This window comes from Balaenoptera physalus (genome assembly GCF_965194825.1).
Source record: "Balaenoptera physalus genome assembly, chromosome: 2".
NCBI lineage: Eukaryota > Metazoa > Chordata > Mammalia > Artiodactyla > Balaenopteridae > Balaenoptera > Balaenoptera physalus.
In genome coordinates, this window is record NC_138883.1 from 12,730,068 (window position 1) to 12,754,713 (window position 24,646).

General features: G+C 37.0%; 1 protein-coding gene across 1 annotated transcript in view; it reads left to right on the forward strand.

Moving 5' to 3' along the window:
• CATSPERB (cation channel sperm associated auxiliary subunit beta) overlaps positions 1–24,646 on the forward strand; it is a 170,760-nt gene that overhangs the window by 1,899 nt on the left and 144,215 nt on the right. Inside the window, exons 1-2 of the mRNA XM_082451224.1 lie at positions 1–15,283; positions 15,608–15,686. The exon at positions 1–15,283 is cut by the window's left edge and continues 1,899 nt beyond it. Of these exons, the coding sequence (XP_082307350.1) occupies positions 15,212–15,283; positions 15,608–15,686 (151 nt within the window). The 5' untranslated portion in view covers positions 1–15,211. The remainder of the gene's footprint in view (positions 15,284–15,607; positions 15,687–24,646) is intronic.

The window sequence follows — 24,646 nt, forward strand, 5'->3', positions numbered from 1 at the left end:
TCTTCAACTTTACCAAATTCATTGATTAGCTCAAGTAGTTTTCTGGTGACATCTTTAGGATTCTCTATGTATAGTATCATGTCATCTGCAAACAGTGACAGTTTTTCTTCTTTTCCAATTTGTATTCCTTTCATTTCTTTTTCTTCTCTGATTGCCGTGGCTAGGACTTCCAAAACTATGTTGAATAATAGTGGCGAGAGTGGACATCCTTGTCTTGTTCCTGATCTTAGAGGAAATGCTTTCAGTTTTTCACCATTGAGAATGATGTTTGCTGTGGGTTTGTCGTATATGGCCTGTAGTATGTTGAGGTAGGTTCCCTCTGCCCACCTTCTGGAGAGTTTTTATCATAAATGGGTGCTGAATTTTGTCAAAAGGCTTTTCTGCATCTATTGAGATGGTTATATGGTTTTTATTCTTCAATTTGTTACTATGGTTTATCACATTGATTGATTTGCATATATTGAAGAATCCTTGCATCCCTGGGATAAATCCCACTTGATCATGGTATATGATCCTTTCAGTGTGTTGTTGGATTCTATTTGCTAGTATTTTGTTGAGGATATTTGCATCTATATTCATCAGTGATATTGGTCTGTAATTTTCTTTTTTTGTAGTATCTTTGTCTGGTTTTGGTATCAGGGTGATGGTGGCCTCATAGAATGAGATTGGGAGTGTTCCTTCCTCTGCTATATTTTGGAAGAGTTTGAGAAGGATGGGTGTTAGCTCTTCTCTAAATGTTTGAGAGAATTCATCTGTGAAGCCATCTGGTCCTGGACTTTTGTTTGTTGGAAGATTTTTAATCACAGTTTCAATTTCATTACTTGTGACTGGTCTGTTCATATTTTCTATTTCTTCCTGGTTCAGTCTTGGAAGGTTATACCTTTCTAAGAATTTGTCCATTTCTTCCAGGTTGTCCATTTTATTGGCATAGAGTTGCTTGTAATAGTCTCTTAGGATGCTTTGTATTTCTGTGGTGTCTGTTGTAACTTCTCCTTTTTCATCTCTAATTTTATTGATTTGAGTCCTCTCCCTCTTTTTCTTGATGAGTCTGGCTAATGGCTTATCAATTTTGTTTATCTTCTCAAAGAACCAGCTTTTAGTTTTATTGATCTTTGCTATTGTTTTCTTTGTTTCTATTTCATTTATTTCTGCTCTGATCTTTATGATTTCTTTCCTTCTGCTAACTTTGGGTTTTGTTTGTTTTCTTTCTCTAGTTCCTTTAGGTGTAAGGTTAGATTGTTTATTTGAGATTTTTCTTGTTTCTTGAGGTAGGCTTGTAGAGCTATAAACTTCCCTCTTAGAACTGCTTTTGCCACATCCCATAGGTTTTGGAATGTCATGTTTTCATTGTCATTTGTCTCTAGGTATTTTTTGACTTCCTCTTTGGTTTCTTCAGTGATCTCTTGGTTATTTAGTAACGTATTGTTTAGCCTCCATGTGTTTATGTATTTTCTGGTTTTTCCCCTGTAATTGATTTCTAATCTCATAGCGTTGTGGTCAGAAAAGATGCTTGATATGACTTCAATTTTCTTAAATTTACCGAGGCTCGATTTGTGACCCAAGATGTGATCTATCCTGGAGAATGTTCCATGCGCACTTGAGAAGAACGTGTAATCTGCTGTTTTGCGATGGAATGTCCTATAAATATCAATTAAATCTATCTGGTCTATTGTGTCATTTAAAGCTTGTGTTTCCTTAGTAATTTTCTGTTTGGATGATCTGTCCACTTGTGTAAGTGAGGTGTTAAAGTGCCCCACTATTATTGTGTTAATGTCAATTTCCTCTTTTATAGCTGTTAGCAGCTGCCTTATGTATTGAGGTGCTCCTGTATTGGGTGCATATATATTTATGATTGTTATATCTTCTTCTTGGATTGATCCCTTGATCATTATGTAGTGTCCTTCCTTGTCTCTTGTAACATTCTTTATTTTAAAGTCTGTTTTATCTGATATGAGTATTGCTACTCCAGCTTTCTTTTGATTTCTGAATCAAAAGAAATTGCTGAATTTGTCTTCTAAATTTAGAATTTGTGCTGAATTTGTCTTCTAAATTTAGAATTTAGAAGCTATTACTTAAGGTAATTTTTGTTTCAATGTGCTAATCCTTGTTTCAACATTTTAATTCAGGTTAGAGTGTTGTGTTACAGTTTTTTCTGTTGTATAGTTTTCCTGTTTGTTTTTTGTTTGGAGCAGAGAGAATATTCTTTTCTGCTGAAATAGTTCAATTCACATTTCTGTCTTATAGCTTTGCATGGATATTTCCTGCTCTTTTGTGTTCATTTGGAAATGTCATATGTTTTTTGTACAAGCCAGCAGGTAGGGGGCAAGGTTTGAGTATCTATGTCCCTTTTTTTCCCATGTGATTCTCTTATATTTTTTTTTCAAATTTTTAGAAAAAAATGTTTAGAGCAGTTTTAGGTTTTACAGCAAAATTGAGAGGAAGGTACAGGAATTTCCTGTATACTTCCTACCCTGACACATGCATAGCCTCCCCTGTTATCAAAATCCTCCACCAGAGTGGTACGTGTGTTACGACTAATGAACCTACATCAACATATCATAATCACCCAAAGTCCATAGTTTACCTTAGGGCTCACTCTTGGTGTTGAACGTTCTATAGGTTTGGACAAATGTAAAATGGCATGTATCCATGATTATCATATCATACACAGTATTTTTCACTATCGCCAAAATCCTCTGTGCTCTGCCTATTGACACCTTCCTCCCCACTGCCAACTCCTGTCAACTACTGATTTTCTTTTTTTTGGCTGCATTGGGTCTTTGTTGCTGCACACGGGCTTTCTCTAGTTGCAGTGAGCGGGGGCTACTCCTTGTTGTGGTGCACGGGCTTCTCACTGCAGTGGCTTCTTGTTACAGAGCACAGGCTCTAGGTGCGTGGGCTTCAGTAGTTGTGACACACAGGCTCAGTTGCTCCATGGCATGTGGGATCTTCCTGGACCAGGGCTTGAACCCGTGTCCCCTGCATTGGCAGGCAGATTCTTTTTTTTTTTTTTAACATCTTTATTGGAGTATAATTGCTTTACAGTGTTGTGTTTGTTTCTGCTGTATAACAAAGTGAATCAGCTATATGCATACGTATATCCCCATATCCCCTCCCTCTTGCATCTCCCTCCCACCCTCCTTATCCCACCCCTCTAGGTGGTTGCAAAGCACCGAGCTGATCTCCCTGTGCCATGCAGCTGCTTCCCACTAGCTATCTATTTTACATTTGGTAGTGTATATATGTCAGTGCTACTCTCTCACTTCGTCCCAGCTTACCCTTGCCCCGCCCTGTGTCCTCAAGTCCATTCTCTACGTCTGTGTCTTTATTCTTGTCCTGCCCCTAGGTTCATCAAAACCGTTTTTTTTTTTTTTTTTAGATTCCATATATGTGTGTTAGCATATGGTATTTGTTTTTCTCTTTCTGACTTACTTCAATCTGTATGACAGACTCTAGGTCCAGCCACCTCAGTACAAATAACTCAATTTCGTTTCTTTTTATGGCTGAGTAATATTCCATTGTATATATGTGGGCAGGAAGATTCTTAACCATTGCACCACCAGGGAAGCCCAACTATTGATATTTTTATTGTCTCCATAGTTTTGCCTTTTCCAGAATGTCATATAGTTAGAATCATAAAATAAGTAGCCTTTTCAGATTGACTTTTTTCACTAAGCAATATGCATTTAAGTTTCCTCCATGTAAAAAGCTCATTTCTTTTTAGTGCTGAATAACATTTCATTGTCTGGATGTACCACGGTTTAGTTATTCATTCACCAACTGAAGGACGTCTTGGTTACTTCCAAGTTTTGGCAATTATGAATAAAGCTGCTGTAAACATCTGTGTGCAAGTATTTGTGTGAACTTAAGTTTTCAGCTCCTTAGAGTAAATACCAAGGAGTGCAATTGCTGGATCATATGGTAAGAGTATGTTTAGGTTTGTTAAAAACTCACCAGGGACTTACCTGGTGGCATCACTGTCAAGAATCTGCCTGCCAGCGCAGGGGACATGGGTTCAAGCCCTGGTCTGGGAAGATCCCACATGCTGCAGAGCAACCAAACCTGTGCGCCACAACTACTGAGCCAACGCTCTAGAGCCCTCAAGCCACAACTACTGAAGCCCGTGTGCCTAGAGCCCATGCTCCACAACAAGAGAAACCACTGCAATGAGAAGCGCACGCACTGCAATGAAGAGTAACCCCCACTCAATGCAACTAGAGAAAGCCCGTGCGCAGCAATGAAGACCCAACACAGCCAAAAATAAAAAGATAAATAAATAAAAATTTTTTTAAAAAACCTCACCAAACTGTCTTCCAAGTGGCTGTGCCATTTTGCATACTCACAGCATTGGTGCTGTCAGTGCTCCAAATTTTGGTCATTCTAATAGGTGTGAAGTGGTATTTCATTGTTTTGACTTGCATTTCTCTGATGACATTTGATGTGGAGCATGTTTTCATATACTTATATGCCATCTATATATGTTCTTTCATGAGGTGTCTGTTAAGATTTGTGGCCCGTTTTTTAATCGGGCTGTTTTCTTATTATTGAGTTTTAAGGGCTCTTTGTATGTTTTAGATAACAGTCCTTTATCAGATGTGTCTTTTGCAAATATTGGGTTGGCCAAAAAATGCATTTGGGTTTTTCTGCAAGATGTTATGGAAAACCCCAAACGAACTTTTTGGCCAACCCAGTATTTTTTTTCTTCCACTCCATGTTATTTTTTCTCTTGACAGTGCCTTTCACATAGCAGAAAACTTTACTTTTAATGAAATATGGTTTCTCAATTCTTTCCTTTTTTTTTTAATTTATAAAACATTTTGTAGTGACATTTATTGGTTTTCTTTCTAATTTTACAAGCAATACACATTCATTGCAGACAACTAGAAATACATAAAAACATAAAGTAAAAATCAACAATCACCTATAACCCACCCCCCAGAGATAACTATCATTAGCATTTTAATACATTATTTCAGTGTCTACATATTTTTTTAATTGAAGTGTAATTGACTCACAATATTATGTTAGTTCCAGGTATATAACACGGTGGTTCAATATTTCTATACATTACAAAATGATCACCATGATATATCCAGTTACCATCTGTCACCATTCAAAGATATTACAATATAATTGACTATTTCCCTGTGCTGTACATTTCATCCCTGTGACTCATTTATTCTGTAGCTGGAAGTTTGTACCTCTTAATCTCCCTTACCTATTTTATTCATACCACCACTCCCCTCCCCTCAGGCAACCACCAATTTGTTCTCTGTGTCTAGGACTCTCTTGTTTTGTTATGCTTGTTCATTTGTTTTGTTTTTTAGATTCCACATTCCATATACACTGACATATAAGTGAAATCATATGGTACTTGTCTTTCTCTGTCTGACTTACTTCACTTAGCAAAATCCCCTCTAGGTCCGTTCGTGTCATCACACATGGAAAGATTTCATTCTTTTTATGGCTGAGTAATATTCCATTCTACATATTTATATACACACCACATCTTCTTTATTCATTCATCTGTTGATGGACACTTAGGTTGCTTCTATATCTTAGCTGTTGTAAATAGTGCTGCAGTAAACATAGGAGTACAAGTATCTTTTTGAATTAGTTGTTTACATTTTCTTCATATAAATATCCAGAAGTGAAATTGTTTGGTTGTATGATAGTTTTATTTTTAATTTTTTAAGGAACTACCATATTGTTTTCCATAGTGGTTGCACCAGTTTAATACATTCCCACCAACAATGCACGAGGATCCCCCTTTCTCTACACCCTTGCCAATATTTGTTATTTGTTGTTTTTTTGATAATAGCAATTCTTTCTTTCTTTTTTTTTGGCTGTGCCATGCAGCATGTGAGATCTTAGTTCCCTGACCAGGGATCGAACCCACGCCCCCTGCATTGGAAGAGTGGAGTCTTAACTACTGGAATGCCAGGGAAGTCCCTGATAAAAGCAATTCTGACAGATGTGAGGTAATATCTCACTGTGGTTTTGATTTTTATTTCCATGATGATTAGGGATTGAGCATCTTTTGATATTCCTATTGGCCATCTGTATGTCTTTTTTGGAAAATGTCTAGTCAGGTCCTCTGCCCATTTTTTAATTGGGTTGTTTGTTTTTTTATGTTGAGTTGTATAAGTTCTTTGTATACTTTGGATATTAACCCCTCATCAGGTATATTGTTTGCAAACATCTTCTCCATTCAGTAGGCAGCCTTTTCCTTTTGTTGATAGTTTACTTTGTTGTGCAAAAGCTTTTTAGTTTGATGTAGTCCAATTTGTTTATTTTTGTTTTTGTTTCCCTTGCATAAGGAGACAGATCCAAAAACATATTGCTAAGGCCAATATCAAAGAGCATACTGCCTATGTTTTCTTCTAGGAGATTGATGGTTTCAGGTCTTACATTTAAGTCTTTAATCCATTTTGAGTTTTTTTTTTTTTTTTTACAGTGTGAGAGTGTAGTCCAGTTTCATTCTTTTGCATGTAGATATCCAGTTTTCCCAACACCAATTATAAAGAAGCTGTCTTTTCCCCATTATGTATTCTTACCTCCTTTGTTGTAGATTAAATTGACCATATAAGTGTGGGTTTATTTCTGGGCTCTCTGTTCTATTCCATTGATCCATCTGTCTGTTTTTGTGCGAGTACCACACCATTTTGATTACTATAGCTTTGTAGTGTGGTTTAAAATCAGGGAGCATGATATCTCCAGCTTTGTTCTTCTTTCTCAAGATCGTTTTGACTATTCGAGGTCTTTTGTGCTTCTATACAAATTTTAGAATTATTTGTTCTAATTCTGTGGAAAATGCCATTGGTTCTATCTAGGTTTCTTAATAAAAAAGCATCCTCTTCTGTTGCTAAAAGGAAGTTGAATTTTTAAGTAGATGGAAACTTTTGGGGGTGGGGTCAGTGTGTTCCCCGATTTTGTGGTTCTCTTTTGTTTCTGTAAGATCTTTAATTCCCATTGTTTCCTTTCTTTTTTCTCTTCACCATCAAACATCTGAGAAATTCCTCGCCATTCAGAGGCTACCCCTTCTTCTGAATAGTGCCTTCCTAAAACTGCAAGGAGATTTTCAAGTGAGTGTTCTAATCTACCAGTTCTCAAACCTTTTCTCAGTATTTCTTTTCTCAGGTAGAACTCTATTAGAGAGGATTTCACCTGTATCCTACCACTGCTATACTCCTGTGAACCTCTGTTCTTTTCCACACAATCTCTACCCCACTTTGCTCTGGTGTGGACTCTGGATTTGATCCTGCTGGGTTTAGATGTTTATTTTTCTACTCTTATGTAAATTGAAATTCTTAGTAATCTCTGTGCAATGGTTGCTCTAGGGTTGTTTTATTAATTCTCCTCTTTATTTATGTGATTTTTTTTTTTTTTTGGTGAATATGTGGAGAAATACAGTTTTGAGTAGCCACAATGTATCTTCCATAAAGTTTATATATATATGTGTGTGTGTGTGTGTGTGTATATATATATATATATATATATATATATATATATATATTTTTTTTTTTTTTTTTTTTTTTAAGACTGGCCTAGCTCCCAAATTATGGTTTCTAAATACCATTTCCCAGTAAAAGGAATCAGAATTCCATACAGAAATGACTGATTCCATGTTTGGGACAGAAATGTATAAAGTGAGCCTGGAATATTTTGTCCTAGAAGAAAGGAAGAAAGCAAGCAATCAAAGACTCAAGTAGAGCCATGTCAAAAGGACTCAGGAGCCAACTTTAAGAAGACCATACCTGCCAAAAATTGGACACTTTGAGCATCAGTAAGGATAGTAACTGTAACAGATATAAACACTGAAATATATTTAAACAGAAAGCTATGAGTTCATAATGATACTTAAAAACAAATCTTATTGGTTGCTTCTATGAGGATGCTAGAAAATCAATTCTAGGAAACCAATGCTAGGGAATCAAAACTGGTAAGTGAAGGAAAAGAATGAAGCATTTTTTTTGCCTTTCCTTAGGAAATATACCTCTGGGTAACCAAAATAGTTGGTGAAGGAAATTTTATCTTTATAGAAGTATTCCAGTGAATGAGTAAAGAATGAATGATAAAATATCACCATCTTGCAACCTCCAATGAATTTAACAGATCTAGGCAATAAATGATTGCTGGTGTATCATGGAAAGAGAGAACCAGTCATTATGTACCTCCTGTTAGACGTACTCAACACCACCTATGAAGTGTCCCTGCCAAAAAAATTAACCTGAATCTGATCAAGCATTTAAATCTACTTAGCAATTTACAGGACAAATGAGATAAACTTACGGTTAAAAGATACCACAATGATGCAATCAGCAAAATCCAGAGGAAAACATTGAAATGAACTACTTCAACTAATAAGTTGCAAGGAAAAAGAGAGAGAAAACGGGGGTAAAAAGGAGAGTTATTTATGGATTTAAAAACTTCAAAAATATATCAGCCAATTGCAGAGATGAACCCTATTGGATCTTGATTCATACAAACTATAAAAAAATTTAAGAATGGTATACTGAAGAAATGAAAACAGTCACTGGGTGGATATCCAGGAATCATTATTATTTTAAGGCATGATATGGTATTGTGTTTTTTTTGTTTTTTATTAATTAATTTATTTTTGGCTGCGTTGGGTCTTCATTGCTGCGCGTGGGCTTTCTCTAGTGCGTTGAGCGGGGGCTACTCTTCACTGCGGTGCGCGGCCTTTTCATTGCGATGGCCTCTCTTGTTGCAGAGCATGGGCTCTAGGCACACGGGCTTTAGTAGTTGTAGCACACGGGCTCAGTAGTTATGGTTCACGGGCTCTAGAGTGCAGGCTCAGTAGTTGTGAGGCACAGGCTTAGTTGCTCCGTGGCATGTGGGATCTTCCCAGACCAGGGCTCAAACCCATGTCCCCTGCACTGGCAGGCAGATTCTTAACCACTGCGCCACCAAGGAAGTCCAGTATTGTGGTTTTGTTTTATTTTAAAAATGGCATTTTGGGACTTCCCTGGTTGTCCAGTGGTAAAGTATCCACCTTACAATGCTGGGGACACAGGTTTGATCCCTGGTCAGGGAACTAAGATCCCACATGCTGTGGGGCAACTAAGCCCGTGTGCCACAACTACTGAGCTTGCGCGCCTCAACTGGAGAGCCTCTGTGCCTCTAACTACAGAGCCCACACACTCTGGAACCCACACACCACAGCTACAGAACCCACATGTCCTGGAGCCTGCGTGCCACAAGTAAAGAAGAGAGGATCAGCACACCACAACTAGAGAGAAGCCTGCATCCTGCAACGAAAGATCCCACGTGCGTCAACGAAGATCCTGTGTGCCTCAGCTAAGACCTGACACAGCCATAAATGAATGAATAAATAAATAAATAATAAATTTAAAATGTCATTTTCTCTTAGAAATATATACTGAAATATGTATAAATGTCTAGGATATCTTCAAGATTATCCTGAAGGAGGATGATAAATGGGTGTGTGTATTGATGAAACAAGACTGAAGCTAGATGATGGATACAGAGAGGCTGATTGTACAGTCTTTCTTTTTCTTTTGTTTGGAATCTTTTTCTAATGTTGGAATATCCCATAATAATTTTTTTTAAACTGGTAGTAATGTGAATCTGGGGTGATCAAAATGTCCTTGTTATTTTATTCTTTGAACCTTTTGAGTCTTTAAATTTTTTCTTTAACATCTTTATTGGAGTATAATTGCTTTACAATGTTGTGTTAGTTTCTGCTGTATAACAAAGTGAATCAGCTATATGTATACATATATCCCCATATCCCCTCCCTCTTGTATCTCCCTTCCACCCTCCCTATCCCACCCATCTAGGTGGTCACAAAAAGCATAAGAAAAGTATGTCTCTGGATGGGAGTAGACTTTGAAACCATAAGGCAACAGAAACAAAGGAGAATACTGATAAATTTGATTGCATCAGATTTGAATTACTATGCATCAAAGCCCATTGTAAACAAAATTAAGTGACTAATTGGGTTTAATATTCATTGTAAATATTGCAAGAAATTCTTTTACCATTTCACAAGCAAAACACTAAAATTCCAACAGAAAGTGGTCAAGAATATGTCCAGATAATTTATAGAAGACAAAATGGCTAACAAGCATATCTTAAATATTAAATTGTACCAATATTTTAAAAAGTAAAACAATGAGATACTTTTTTGCCTATCAGACTATTACAGATTATATCTAATTCTCAACACTGCATTTTTTTTAACTGTATGTCCCACAGGCATTTCTTTTTTTTCTTCTTTTAATTAATTAATTAATTAATTTTTGGCTGTGTTGGGTCTTCGTTGCTGTGCACAGGCTTTCTGTAGTTGGGGTGAGTGGGGGGCTACTCTTCGTTGAGGTGTGCGGGCTTCTCATTGTGGTGGCTTCTCTTGTTGCGGAGCACGGGCTCTAGGGCACACGGGCTTCAGTAGTCGCGGCTCACGGGCTCAGTAGTTGTGGCTTGCGGGCTCTAGAGCGCAGGCTCAGTAGTTGTCATGCACGGGCTTAGTTGCTCTGCGGCATGTGGGATCTTCCCAGACCAGAGCTCGAACCCGTGTCCCCTGCATTGGCAGGCGGATTCTTTACTGCTGCTCCACCAGTGAAGCCCCAAACACTCCATTTTCTGGAAAGCACTTTTCCAACATATACCAAGAATCTTAAATATGTTTATATCCTAAAGAAATATTTTTAAATGCAGGGAAAGATTTTTGTTCAGGATTATTCAGTTATACTATTCATAACAGGAAAACACTGGAAACAACTGAATGACTTATGTTTAAATAAATTGTAGTTATTTTAGATATGTAATTGTGAAAAAAAGTTTTTTTAAGTTGAATTACATGAGAAAATGGTCAGAATAACAATGACTGAAAGCTATATACTGAAGCTATATACAGAAGGATCCTACATGAAACACATAAATGTGTAGGGAACAGATTGTAGAAATAGGTCAAAGTGTTAATAGTGGTTATATCTGATTGTGGGTTTATGGGTAATTAATTTCTCTATACCTGTTTGCATTTTTCAAGTTTTGCACAGTGAGCACTTTTATAGTCAGAGAAAAATTACAGAAAAAGTCAAAGTCATCCTTCCAATGAGCCCCCTTCCTTGTCCCCAAATTTCCTAACTAGATGCCCCGTGCCTGTCTTGTTTTCCAGGGAGAAGAACATTTTCATTCCACTGTTACAGATAAAAGCTCTGCTATGGGAACTTTCCTTCAAATCAAAATGTAATCCAGCAGTAACTGACTGAAAGCAGATCCTTACCCTTAATAGGGGAGGAACTGAGTCTTTATTGGGAGAGAGATTTTGTTGAGTTTTGCACATTGTTGCAGGTTGAGGAGTGACTTTTTTCTTTCAGTTAAAGCCACCAGAAAAGGTGAGAGAAAGTTTTTCTTACATGGGCTCTTTAGGAATAGATAACCCAGATACCAGCTATCTTTCATGATATGGGTAAGAGCAGAGTCTACATGGCCATGTGAAGGGACTTCTGAAGGAAAACATGAATGTAAAGCAGGTTTTATTATCATCATTTAAAAAATTATTTGTTAGCCTCTGTGACCTTGATGACTAGTTAGGGTGCTAAGTAAGAAAGGTTCAGTCTCAGCCCACTAGTCAAAGGCAGCCTGAGTGGGTATAATCAACCCCACCAAGGACATTTACACGAGAATGAACCTGAAGAACAGATTGGCATATCATTTGGTCTTACTGATTCCCATGCACAAGTAGCTCATTCCTATCTTTTTGCTTTGTGTATTTACTTTTCTTGCTTACCCTATCAGTAAGGTCTTTATTCTTTTAAGTCCCACTCTTCCTTCAGGACACTGATGTTAACACAGAAAATGATCTTTGGTGCTCTTTGAAGAGGCAGTTAATTGGAAATTCCAACTGCCTGTCCTTTAGATTTTTCTAAGCATGCTTCTGTACTTGGTAGCAGCTGATTGGCTGTTACCAAAGTTAAGTGGACTACTAAACCAGTAAACTGTGAAAACTCAGCTCCCAGTTTTGGATCTTCTTTCTCAGCCTGTATGGAAGAAAGCTTGGGAAAATATAAAAAAGAAAAGTGCAACTGGTTGGGCATCCCACTAAGAGGGAATTACAGTAAGAAATAAGGGCCCTACTATAGTATGAATTTACAGTGTAATCACTCTTCCATGATAATAGAGTAACTTACAAGTGAACCGGTAGGTTCCTCCTTTGGGACAATTCCCAATATTTATTTGATGCCAGAGAATAGAAAATACCCAGATATATGACCTATATCTGACCGTTACATGAAACTCATAAACATTAAATGGGAATAATAAGTGGGGATAATTTGACTGTTAAGGATGTGTAGGAGAGTGTGATGAAGATAAAGAAGTTGCTTCAATGTATAAAGATATGGATTCAGAGCTAATATTTATCAAGTGCTTAGTTTGTGTAAAGTAGCTAGCTGTTAGATGTTTTAGTATATTATTCATTTAATTCTCACAACAACCCTGTGAAGTGTTATCCCTATTTTACTGAATAGAAAGTAAACTTGAAGAAGTTAAGTAACTTTCCAAAGATCAAACATCTCAGTGGGCAGAGCTGATCTTAGGCCAAAGTCTGTGCCTTTTCTCTAACCATGAGATAATTGTTAAAAGAAGGTAGTACCAAATTGAGAAAAGTCATAATATTGAAGAAGGAGAAGAATGAGACTAATGTATGTATGAAGCAGAATTATGGTGAACAAATTTAGCAGTTTTGGTGAGAGGTCAAATCTACTCAAGTATGTAGTGTGGAATAAGTTTTTAAATTTTCATTTTGTGGCATCTTTGTATGCTGACTAGATCAATTCAATCAGGAGACCTTGGTTCTAAGCCCAACTCTGTAACTAGCCAGTAACGGACTTTGGACATGTTACTTAATGTCTCATATGTCAACTCTAAAGTAAAGTACATTTCATCTCTAAATTTTAAAAAACGTATATATATATATATAAGTATATATATAGGCTATAAATATGAATTTATATATATGGACTGAATTATTAGAGTAAGGGAATGTGCAGCTAGCACAAAGCCATGGAGAGTTCAAAGATCACTCCTTGGCTGTCTTGCCCGTAAATATGCTCTCTCGGGTTTCCTTTCCTTAATGAAAGCATTTAAAAGCCTTTCAAAGTAAGTTTTTAGTTCTTGACTCAAAGACAGATACAGTCAAATCCACTTAAATGAAATTAGAGATCTTCTTATATTTACTTGGAGAACTGAATTGGAACAACTTTGAAGATAACTTATTAAGAGGTCATCCAAACTGGGGTCCTGGAATATAATACATTTCAGACAGTATTTCAGGGATGGGGAAAGCTTATGGGTTCCAATAATGGTGTTATGTCATTTAATTTGAATGTTTAGCAAAATAATACAAGATTTTCCTGGTAAGGGCACTATTTTCAAAGTTTGTCTCTGGTAACTTCTCCATTTAATGTTAAATTCATTCTTATACCAAAAATAAAATTGAGCATAGCACTGTGCAGATGTAATTTTGATGGACCATTTATTTCCTCTTACCTTGTGAAAAGAAGTTGTGTTCTTAAATGACTAAAAAATGCACTTAAAAAACAATTCTCCCCTAACCATGTGATAAGGGTGAGGAATTCAAAATCCAACAAATGTTGAGCTTTCTACTGTCAGTTAAATGTATTTAATCAAGCAAATCAATTTTGAGGCAAGAAAAACATCAGTTAAATTTAATTTACTCAGCAGCTGTCAGGAACCCCAAAGCATCTGGATTTTACTCTTCCTATAGCTGGCAAGTCAGTCTGTTACTGTTTCTTGGGTGCTGGCAAAAGATACAGACTCCTGGGTCAGAGAAGTAGGACTTTATCACTCACAGAAAAGCAGTAGTCACTGTCAACATGATGCTCACTCCAGTTCCCCATGTCCCCTTCCTCCCTCCCTCCTCCCATCCTAGTCCCATGGAGTCTCATGCTGTATTAGTTTACTAGGGCTAACAAGGTACCACACACTGAGTGGTTTAAGCAACAGAAATTTATTGTCTCACAGCTCTGGAGTTTAGAAATCTGAGATTATCCCGAACCTGGATTTGGGTCGGTTTCCCTGATGTGCAGCAAAGCCAATCTGACACCAGGTTGTGGTGAAGGAAAGTACATTTATTGCAGGGTGCCAAGAAAGGAGAATGTGCAGCTAGTACTCAAAAGACCTGAACTCCCTGATGGCTTTCAGGGAAGGGTTTTTAAAGGCACCATTAAGGATGTGGGTTGCAGGGTGCCTGATCAGTTCGTGGACATTCTTCGGATTGATTGGCAGTGAGGTAACAGGGTGATGTTTCCAGAGTCAACATCATCAACTTTCTGATCCCAGTTGGTCTGGGGTCTACGCGCTTGTGGTCAGCTGTTTCCATCTGGTGGGAGTCTAGTTTCTGTAAAAACAACTTAGGAATGTGCTTCAGACATTGTTATCTATGTCCTTCATGGACGAACTAAAGGTCCTGTGACTCTGCTATATGGCTGATCTTTTGTTTAAATTGTTACCAGTTTACTTTCCTGGCCCAGCAGTTATTCTTTATTATTATATGTTCACATTTTCCTAATCATTAACTCCTTAGCCAGCCTTTTGAGATTCGGGAGAAACCTGAAGACGTCAGGAGAAACCTCTTTTACTTCAAGAGATGCGGGGCACAGAGAGTCCCGAACGAAGTGAGAGGGTACCAAAGGGTCCTGCTCAGTTTCAACATCAAGATGTTAGCAGAGCTAGTTCCCTCTGAGAGCCACGAGGGAAGGATCTGTTCCAGGCCTCTCTCCTTGGCTTGTAAACGGCTACCTTCTCCCTGTGTCTTCATATCATCTTCTACCTGTACAAGAGTGTGTCCAAATTTCGCCTTCTTATAAAGACACCAGTTATACTGGATTAGGGCCTACCCTAATGATTTCATTTTAACTTAATTACTTCTGTAAAGACCTTATCTCCAAATATGACCACATTCTGATATACTGGTGGTTAGGACTTCAGCATATAAATTTGGGAGGGGGGAACAATTCAGCCCATGACAGACGCTTGCTAACACACATAGTGGTGTGCATTACAGGAGAAGAACACGGAGTTGGGAGATTCACCATGGAAACAAGCCTGTGCTTGTCCAGAGGATGTTACCTCATGCCTCAAGGTTGCTTGCTGCAAACACAACTCTGAGAAAAGGGCCTTGCATTCCTGGCACATAGCAAGGATGTGCAGGGATGCTCAGGACTCACATGGATTGTCTCTCCCAAGAGCAATGCTGTCACAGTCTCAGATCAAGGTACAACTGTACCATCCTGAGTCTTTATCAAGTCAGGTTGGGTTTTACACAGATGTAGAATTGATCATGCCTTTCTAACAGTTGCAGAAAACTCTGAGCCACAGCTCTTTAGTTTGCAATAATTATATTTATAAATATATTTAATACCAGTTAAGGAGTAAGTGTAGAGCTTAGTCAATTGTTGTCTGCTTTTGTCACATAATGAGAAATATTTTTAATTCAAAGAAGAGATGATTTCTTTACTATGCCATTGTTTATAGCAAAAGGAACTAAAAAATATCTTCAGAGTAATTGAATGGAAATAATTCTTTTTTCTTCCAACAGATGGAATTGCCACTTTTATATGTTATGATTTTACTTTTGAACATTTTTGATTTTTCATCAGGAATAACATATAATAAAGGTAAGTTTCAGACTCTTTTTACTCTCTAAAATAGAGAAAATCTTCTCAAGACTTCCCCTTTATATCCCTTCCTCACTTACAGTTAAACTATTTTTCTTTTAGTACTTCTTCTTTACCTTATCTTCCAGTTTTTCCCCAGTATTATCTATTGTACTCTGGTCCAGAGGTTTCTAATAATATCATTGTTTATATCAGGACTTTTCTTTTGTTATAGTATTTCATTACTTATAAGTCATAGAATATTTAAATTTTAAGGAACATTTTATATTTGCAAAACTTGAATTATTTGGATAGAACTTTTTCATTTTTCCTCCATAAATGGTTGCATGTAGGATGAATTATAAACTGAATTATAGGCTAATAGACTGAGAATTTTCTGAAATTAATACATGGATTAAATTGCCCAATAGGACTTTCATGGTGTAAAACTTTGCAAAAGGAATAAGACAAATCCACCTCCATTAGTGCAGATTGTATAGATTCTGTAGTATCTTGAACTGGATCTACCAGAACATAGTCGATGGTCAAAAAATTGTTGACTGAGTGGATGGAGAGACTCAGGCTCTCTTCTACACATGGGTGTGTTGCAGAATTGGGTGAGTTCTGGGATGAGCCAGTTCTAGTTCCTATATTCCGCTAGAGAATATATTACACAAGTATGGACATAACCGAAGATTGGATAGTCACCAGCAAACTTATGAGATTTCAGAGAAGGGAGAATGTACTTCCAACTGGGGCAGGGGATGGAGTGAGTCAGAGAAAACACTGTATGAAAGATATCAACCCATATGTGTCCCCCAAATGTCTGTACATGCATGGGGAAGAGCATCCTACAAAGACAACATCAGGTAAGTGATGAATAAAGTCGTGGAGGTAGACAACCACAGAACATGATGGGAGCAGTAAATAGTTCATTCTGACTTGAAAGAAGGAATAGAAGAAGTAAAATATTTTGGAAAGATAGGAAACTGGCTTATATTATAGAGGTACTTGAATGCCAAGCTAAGGAATTTGGGCTTTAGTCTATATTCACTGGAAAGTCATTTAAGATGACTGGTTAGGGGAGTAACATCTCAAAGCTACAATTTAGGAAGATTAATATGGCAGCATTATGTAAAGTAGATTGGTGGAGGGAAAGTTGGGAGGCAGAGAGAACAGACAGAAGACCATGACAGTAGCTTACACCAGATCTTCAGTCATGAAGTCAGTTTTTTGGTCATGCACTGCATCGGTTGAAAAAAAAAAAAGTGTAAGCTTGGTTCTCCAATATTTTCTATTTATTTTTAAATTACATACTTGTACTACTGTACTAATATATTGTGTACCTTGTAAACCTACACAAAAACCAGAAATTAAAAGGGGATGAAAAAGGATGAAATAATCTTTTAAAATTATTATAAAGTATACTGATCAACATCATAAAATTCTTTGAAATTTTAAGATTTTTGGTGAGAAAATGTGATGTAGATATAGTTTTTGAAATCTTGGAGTCAAAGTTTATAGAGATTTGAATATCTGGCTCTAATTCAATTTATTTTGGTATTTGACTTTAATTAGCTATTATATTAAAAATATATCTCGCAAATTTTTGTATATCTAAATGGGATAAATGCATGTTGGCTTAATGAATAAATCATGATACTCATTTTTCAATCCCATCTATCAACTTTGTAAAGGTTTTTATTGATAAAATTTTAGTAAGCTTCCAGCTTTCTGTATGTCAGTCAACTTTTTTCCATTTTAAGCAAATAGTTCAAAACTTCATTGAAATTCATTTGAAATATTTAAATCAAGTAAAAAAATTTCCATTTTCAAGTTTCTAAAGTATTGCAGATATGACAGTAATTATAGATGATATATTTATGAGATTTCCAGTAACAAAATCACATACTAATGTAAACATTTCCAGCTGCCTATATTCAAAATGCTCTCTCCACAGCATGCAATTTTTAAGGTATTTAATTTAATGTTAATTGTTCAAATGAACCTTCAGTTTGGAAGGACAGACTGAGTCCTGATTTACTTTTTGAAACTATCTGTCAGCATATTCCTGACAGCAATTTGGCATTTCAAAAAGATAAATGGAAATCAAAAAAGCTGGAGTAGAAATTCTCATATCAGAAAAAATAGACTTTAAAATAAAGACTATTACAAGAGACAAAGAAGGACACTACATAATGATCAATGGATCAACCCAAGAAAAAGATATAACAATTATAAATATTTATGCACTCAGCATAGGAGCACCTCAATACATAAGGCAAATGCTAACAGGCATAAAAGGGGAAATTGACAGTAACACAATAATAGTAGGGGACTTTAACACCCCACTTTCACCAATGAACAGATCAACCAAAATGAAAATAAATAAGGAAACACAAGCTTTAAATGATACATTAAACAAGATGGACTTAATTGATATTTATAGGACAATCCATCCAAAAACAACAGAATACACTTTCTTCTGAAGTGCTCATGGAACATTCTCCAGGATAGATCATATCTTGGGTCACAAATCAAGCCTTGGTAAATTTAAGAAAAATGAAATCATATCAAGTATCTTTTCCGACCACAATGCTATGAGATTAGATATCAATTACAGGAAAACATCTGTACAAAATACAGACACATGGAGGCTAAACAATATGCTACTAAATAACCAAGAGATCACTGAAGAAATCAAAGAAGAAATCAAAAGATACCTAGAAACAAATGACAATAAAAACACGATGGCCCAAAACCTATGGGATGCAGCAAAAGCAGTTCTAAGAGGGAAGTTTAGAGCAATACAATCCTACCTCAAGAAACAAGAAACATCTCAAATAAACAAACTAACCTTATACCTAAAGCAATTAGAGAAAGAAGAACGAAAAAAACCCAAAGTTAGTAGAAGGAAAGAAGTCATAAAGATCAGATCAGAAATAAATGAAATTAAATAACTATTTAATTTAAAACCTAAAATAATTAAAATAAATTTTAAAATAAAAAAAAAAAAGAAATAAATGAAAAAGAAATGAAGGAAACGATAGCAAAGATCAATAAAACTAAAAGCTGGTTCTTTGAGAAGATAAACAAAATTGATAAACCATTAGCCAGACTCATCAAGAAAAAAAGGGAGAAGACTCAAATCAACAGAATTAGAAATGAAAAAAGAGAAGTAACAACTGACACTGCAGAAATACAAAGGATCATGAGAGATTACTACAAGCAACTATTTGCCAGTAAAATGGACAACCTGGAAGAAATGGACAAATTCTCAGAAAAGCACAACCTTCTGAGAATGAACCATGAAGAAACAGAAAATATGAACAGACCAATTGCAAGCACTGAAAATGAGACTGTGATTAAAAATCTTCCAACAAACAAAAACCCAGGACCAGATGGATTCACAGGTGAATTCTATCAAACATTTAGAGAAGAGCTAACACCTATACTTCTCAAACTCTTCCAAAATATAGCAGAGGGAGGAACACTCCCAAATTCATTCTACGAGGCCACCATCACCCTGATACCAAAACCGGACAGAGATGTTACAAAAAAAGAAAACTATAGGACAATATCACTGATGAACATAGATGCAAAACTCCTCAACAAAATACTAGCAAACAGAATCCAGCAGCACATTAAAAGAATCATACACCATGATCAAGTGGGGTTTATCCCAGGAATGCAAGGATTCTTCAATATATGCAAATCAATCAATGTGATGCACCATATTAACAAACTGAAGGATCAAAACCGTATGATCATCTCAATAGATGCAGAAAAAGCTTTTGACAAAATTCAACACCCATTTATGATAAAAAATCTCCAGAAAGTAGGAATAGAGGGAACTTATCTCAATATAATAAAGGCCATATATGACAAACACACAGCCAACATCATTCTCAATGGTGAAAAACTGAAACCATTTCCTCTAAGATTAGGAACAAGACAACGTTGCCCACTCTCATCACTATTACTCAACATAGTTTTGGAAGTTTTAGCCACAGCAGTCAGAGAAGAAAAAGAAATAAAAGGAATCCAAATCAGAAAAGAAGAAGTAAAACCGTCACTATTTGCAGATGACATGATAGTATACATAGAGAATCCTAAAGATGCCACCAGAAAACTACTGCAGATAATCAATGAATTTGGTAAAGTAGCAGGATACAAAATTAATGCATAGAAATCTCTTGCATTCCTATACACTAATAATGAAAAATCTGAAAGAGAAATTAAGGAAACACTCCCATTTACCATTGCAACAAAAAGAATAAAATATCTAGGAATAAACCTACCTAAGGAGACAAAAGAGCTGTATGCAGAAAACTATAAGACACTGATGAAAGAAATTAAAGATGATGCCAACAGATGGAGAGATATACCATGTTCTTGGATTGGAAGAATCAACATTGTGGAAATGACTATACTACCCAAAGCAATCTACAGATTCAATGCAATCCCTATCAAACTACCACTGGCATTTTTCACAGAACTAGAAAAAAAATTGCATAATTTGTATGGAAACACAAAAGACCCTAAACAGCCAAAGCAATCTTGAGAAAGAAAGATGGAGCTGGAGGATTCAGGCTCCCTGACTTCAGACTATACTACAAAGCTACAGTAATCAAGACAGTATGGTACTGGCACAAAAACAGACATATAGATCAATGGAACAGGATAGAAAGCCCAGAGATATACCCACACACCTATGGTCAACTAATCTATGACAAAAGAGGCAAGGATATACAATGGAGAAAAGACAGTGTCTTCAATAAGTGGTGCTGGGAAAACTGGACAGCTACATGTAAAAGAATGAAATTAGAACACTCCCTAACACCATACACAAAAATAAACTCAAAATTGATTAAAGACCTAAATGTAAGGCCAGACACTGTAAAATTCTTAGAAGAAAACATAAGCAGAACACTCTATGACATAAATCACAGCAAGATCCTTTTTGACCCACCTCCTAGAGAAATGGAAATAAAAACAAAAATAAACAACTGAGACCTAATGAAACTTAAAATCTTTTGCACAGCAAAGAAAACCATAAACAAGACCAAAAGACAACCTTCAGAATGGGAGAAAATATTTGCAAATGAAGCAACTGACAAAGGATTAATCTCCAAAATATACAAGCATCTCATGCAGCTCAATATCCAAAAAACAACCCAATCCAAAAATGGGCAGAAGACCTAAATCGACATTTTTCCAAAGAAGATAAACAGATTGCCAACAAACACATGAAAGGATGCTCAACATCACTAATCATTAGAGAAATACAAATCAAAACTACAATGAGGTATCCCCTCACACTGGTCAGAATGGCCATCATCAAAAAATCTACAAACAATAAATGCTGGAGAGGGTATGGAGAAAAGGGAACCCTCTTGCACTGTTGGTGGGAATGTAAATTGATACAGCCACTATGGAGAACAGTATGGAGGTTCCTTTAAAAACTAAAAATAGAACTACCACATGACCTAGCAATCCCACCACTGGGCATATACCCTCAGAAAACCTTAATTCAAAAAGAGTCATGTACCACAATGTTCACTGCAGCTCTATTTACAATAGCCAGGACATGGAAGCAACCTAAGTGTCCATCGACAGATGAATGGATAAAGAAGATGTGGCACATATATACAATGGAATATTACTGTCAATGGAATATATACAGAGGAGTGAAGGAAGTCAGAAAGAGAAACACAGATACCATATGCTAACACATATATATGGAATCTAAAAAAAAAAAAAAAAAGAGTTCTGAAGAACCTAGGGGCAGGACAGGAATAAAGACGCAGACATAGAGAATGGACTTGAGGACACGGGGAGGGGGAAGGGTAAGCTGAGACGAAGTGAGAGAGTGACATTGACATATATACACTACCAAATGTAAAATAGCTAGTGGGAAGCAGCCGCATAGCACAGGGAGATCAGCTTGGTGCTTTGTGACCAACTTGAGGGGTGGGATAGGGAGGGTGGGAGGGAGATGCAAGAGGGAGGGGATACAGGGATATATGTATAGATATAGCTGATTCACTTTGTTATACAGCAACAACTAACACAACAATGTAAAGCAATTATACTCGAATAAAGATGTTAAAAAAAAAAAAGGTCAGAAAATTTAAAACACTTTTTAAAAAGTAATATAAAAACATCCCTAACTCATCTTTAGACAGTTTTTTAAAAAGTACTTTGCCATTGTATACCACCAAAACCCATGTTTGTTACAAAAGATGTTTGTAGTTACCCTTCATCTAGCCTTACCTCTGATGTCCTTCAGTACTTTTGCAGTATCTGGCTTCAACTTCATTGTGCCAAAGAAAACCAGAGCTGGACAATATTTAAAGCTGTAAAACTACAATTTATTCAGGGACTATTGCAATTGAGGAAAAAAGATCTCAGTATAGAACTAGTCTCAATTCCAAATACAACATAGGCAAGTGGGAATTTATAGCTAAGGAGCAGGTTCATTGTGGGGGAAATTGTGTCTTTGGATGGAAAATTACTAAGAGGAGACATCAAGAGTAGGGAGGATTCTTGCTCAGCTAACCAAACAGTATTCTTGCTGAGGGCAGACCAGCATGACCATCTGCGTGGATGGTAGGGGATGAAGAATTTGAGTAGATATTGAGAGTGGTTAGATATCAAGGATGGGGTGGGGGCTTCCCTGGTGGTGCAGTGGTTAAGAATCCGCCTTCCAATGCAGGGGACACGGGTTCAAGCCCTGGTCTGGGAAGATCCCACATGCTGCGGAGCAGCTAAGCCTGTGCGCTACAACTACTGAGCCTGTGCTCTAGAGCCTGTGAGCCACAACTACTGAAGCCTGCAACAAGAGAAGCCACCACAATGAGAAGCTTGCACACGGCAACGAGGAGTAGCCCCTGCTCACCGCAACTAGAGAAAGCCCGTGTGCAGCAACAAAAGACCCAATGCAGCCACAATAAATAAATTAATTAATTAAATTAAATAAATAAATTTTTTAAAAAGGATGAGGGGGTTTCTCTCTAAGATGACTTAGCAGGATTCTTGTGAAAATAGCTATGCAGGTCTAGCAAGGGATAGGGCCTATCCTCTTCACCAAATCAAGTCCTGCCTTTTTCCAAGAAGGAGTCTGAATTTATACCCCCAGATTAGAGGAATACATATGACATTGATGAGTGGTCCCATCACAGCCTCTTTCCTCAAACTCAAGATGAGGAGAAGGGATAGAGGATTCTGGGAAGACGGCAGAATGAGAAGCACAAGAAATCTGCCTCCCCAACTGGACAGCAACTGCACTGGCCGAATCTGTCTGATGTAACTTTTTTGGAACTCTGGAGGCTGCTGAAGGCTTACAACTTCTAGGGGAAGGCTTGGACAGTAAGTTGCAGTTAATTTCAGTCATTGTCAACTCTTATCACTGTAGAAACTACCCATCCCCCACCCTCAGCCTCATGGCATGCAGCTGTGCACGTGTTCCTGGAGCAGTCACACACAGCTTGCAGAAGCTAGGGTGGGCAAAAAGGACCCTGTCTTCCAAATATTGAGGATCTGTACTCTGATTGCTGATTGCTGCTTCTGATCACAGAGGTGCAGACAAAGAGGCAGGCAGCCATTGTTGTTGTACCTCCCCTCATTGTTGCAAGCTTCTCTCCCTCAGCTGAACAGATTTTCAAGGGACTTAAAGGGTGCCCTTTTTACCCCCTTTTTCATTTTTCATTTTTTTCCTCTTTGGGAGCCAGACATTAAAGACTATCAAAAAAAACAAAAACAAAAAAAAACTGCATTTAAGGGGATAAATTACAAAGTGACCACACATGCCCAGGGAAAAATGACACAGGCTCATAAAAGACCTAAGAAGACCTTAAATTTACACCTGAGGTTGATCCTTGATACAGAGACAGCCTACAACAATTTTTTAAAAACCCAAAAGACAAAAACAGTAACAAAAAAAAAGCAAATCCTGGGGAATGAGGAGAATCTAATTTCCAGAGTTACCACACTATTAGATTCAACTGTCCAGTTTTCAACAGAAAATTATAAGACATACAAAGAAACAGGAAAGTATGGCCCATTAAAGGAAAAAAATAAATCACCAGAAATTATCCTGAAAAAAGATTGGATGGCACATCTACTAGACAAAGACTTTAAAACAACCATGTTAAAGTTGCTCCCAAAACCAAAGAAGATGTGGAGAAGGTCAAGAAAACAATGTATGAGCAAAATGGAAGTATCAATAAAGAAATAGAAAACCTGAAACGAAACCAAGAAGAAATGCAGGGGCTGAGAAGTACAATAACTGAAATGAAAAACTCACTAGAGGGATTCAAAGGCAGATTTAAGCAGGCAGAAGAAAAAAATCAGCAACTTGAAGATAAGACAATTGTAATTATCAAGTCTCAGGAACAGAAAAAAGGTTGAAGAAAAGTGTAGAGTGTAAGAGACCTCTGGGAAACTGTCAAGTGGACCAACACACACATTGTGGGAGTAACAGCAGAAGAGAGAGAGAAAGGAGCAGAGAGACTATTTGAAGAAATAATGGCTAAAAACTTCCTAAATTTGATGAAAGGCATAAATATGTGTAATATATATATATCCAGGAAGCTAAGCAAACTCCAAGCCAGATGAACTGACAGAGACCTACACCAAGACACATTATAATCAAACTTTCAAAAGCCAAAGATAAAGAGAGAATCTTGAAAGCAGCAAGAGAGAAGTGAATAACCACACACAAAGAATCCTCAATTAGATAATAAGCAGATTTCTTATCAGAAACTTTGGAGTCCAGAAGGCAGTGGACTGATATATTCAAATTGCTAAAAGAAGAACCAGTCAGCCAAGAATCCTATATCTGGGGAAACTGTCCTCAAGAGTGAGGAAGAAATTAAGGCATTCCCAGATAAACAAAAGGTGAGAGAGTTTGTTACCACTAGATTTGCCATGTAAAAAATGCTCAAGGGAGTCCTGCAAGGGGAAATGAAAGGACACTA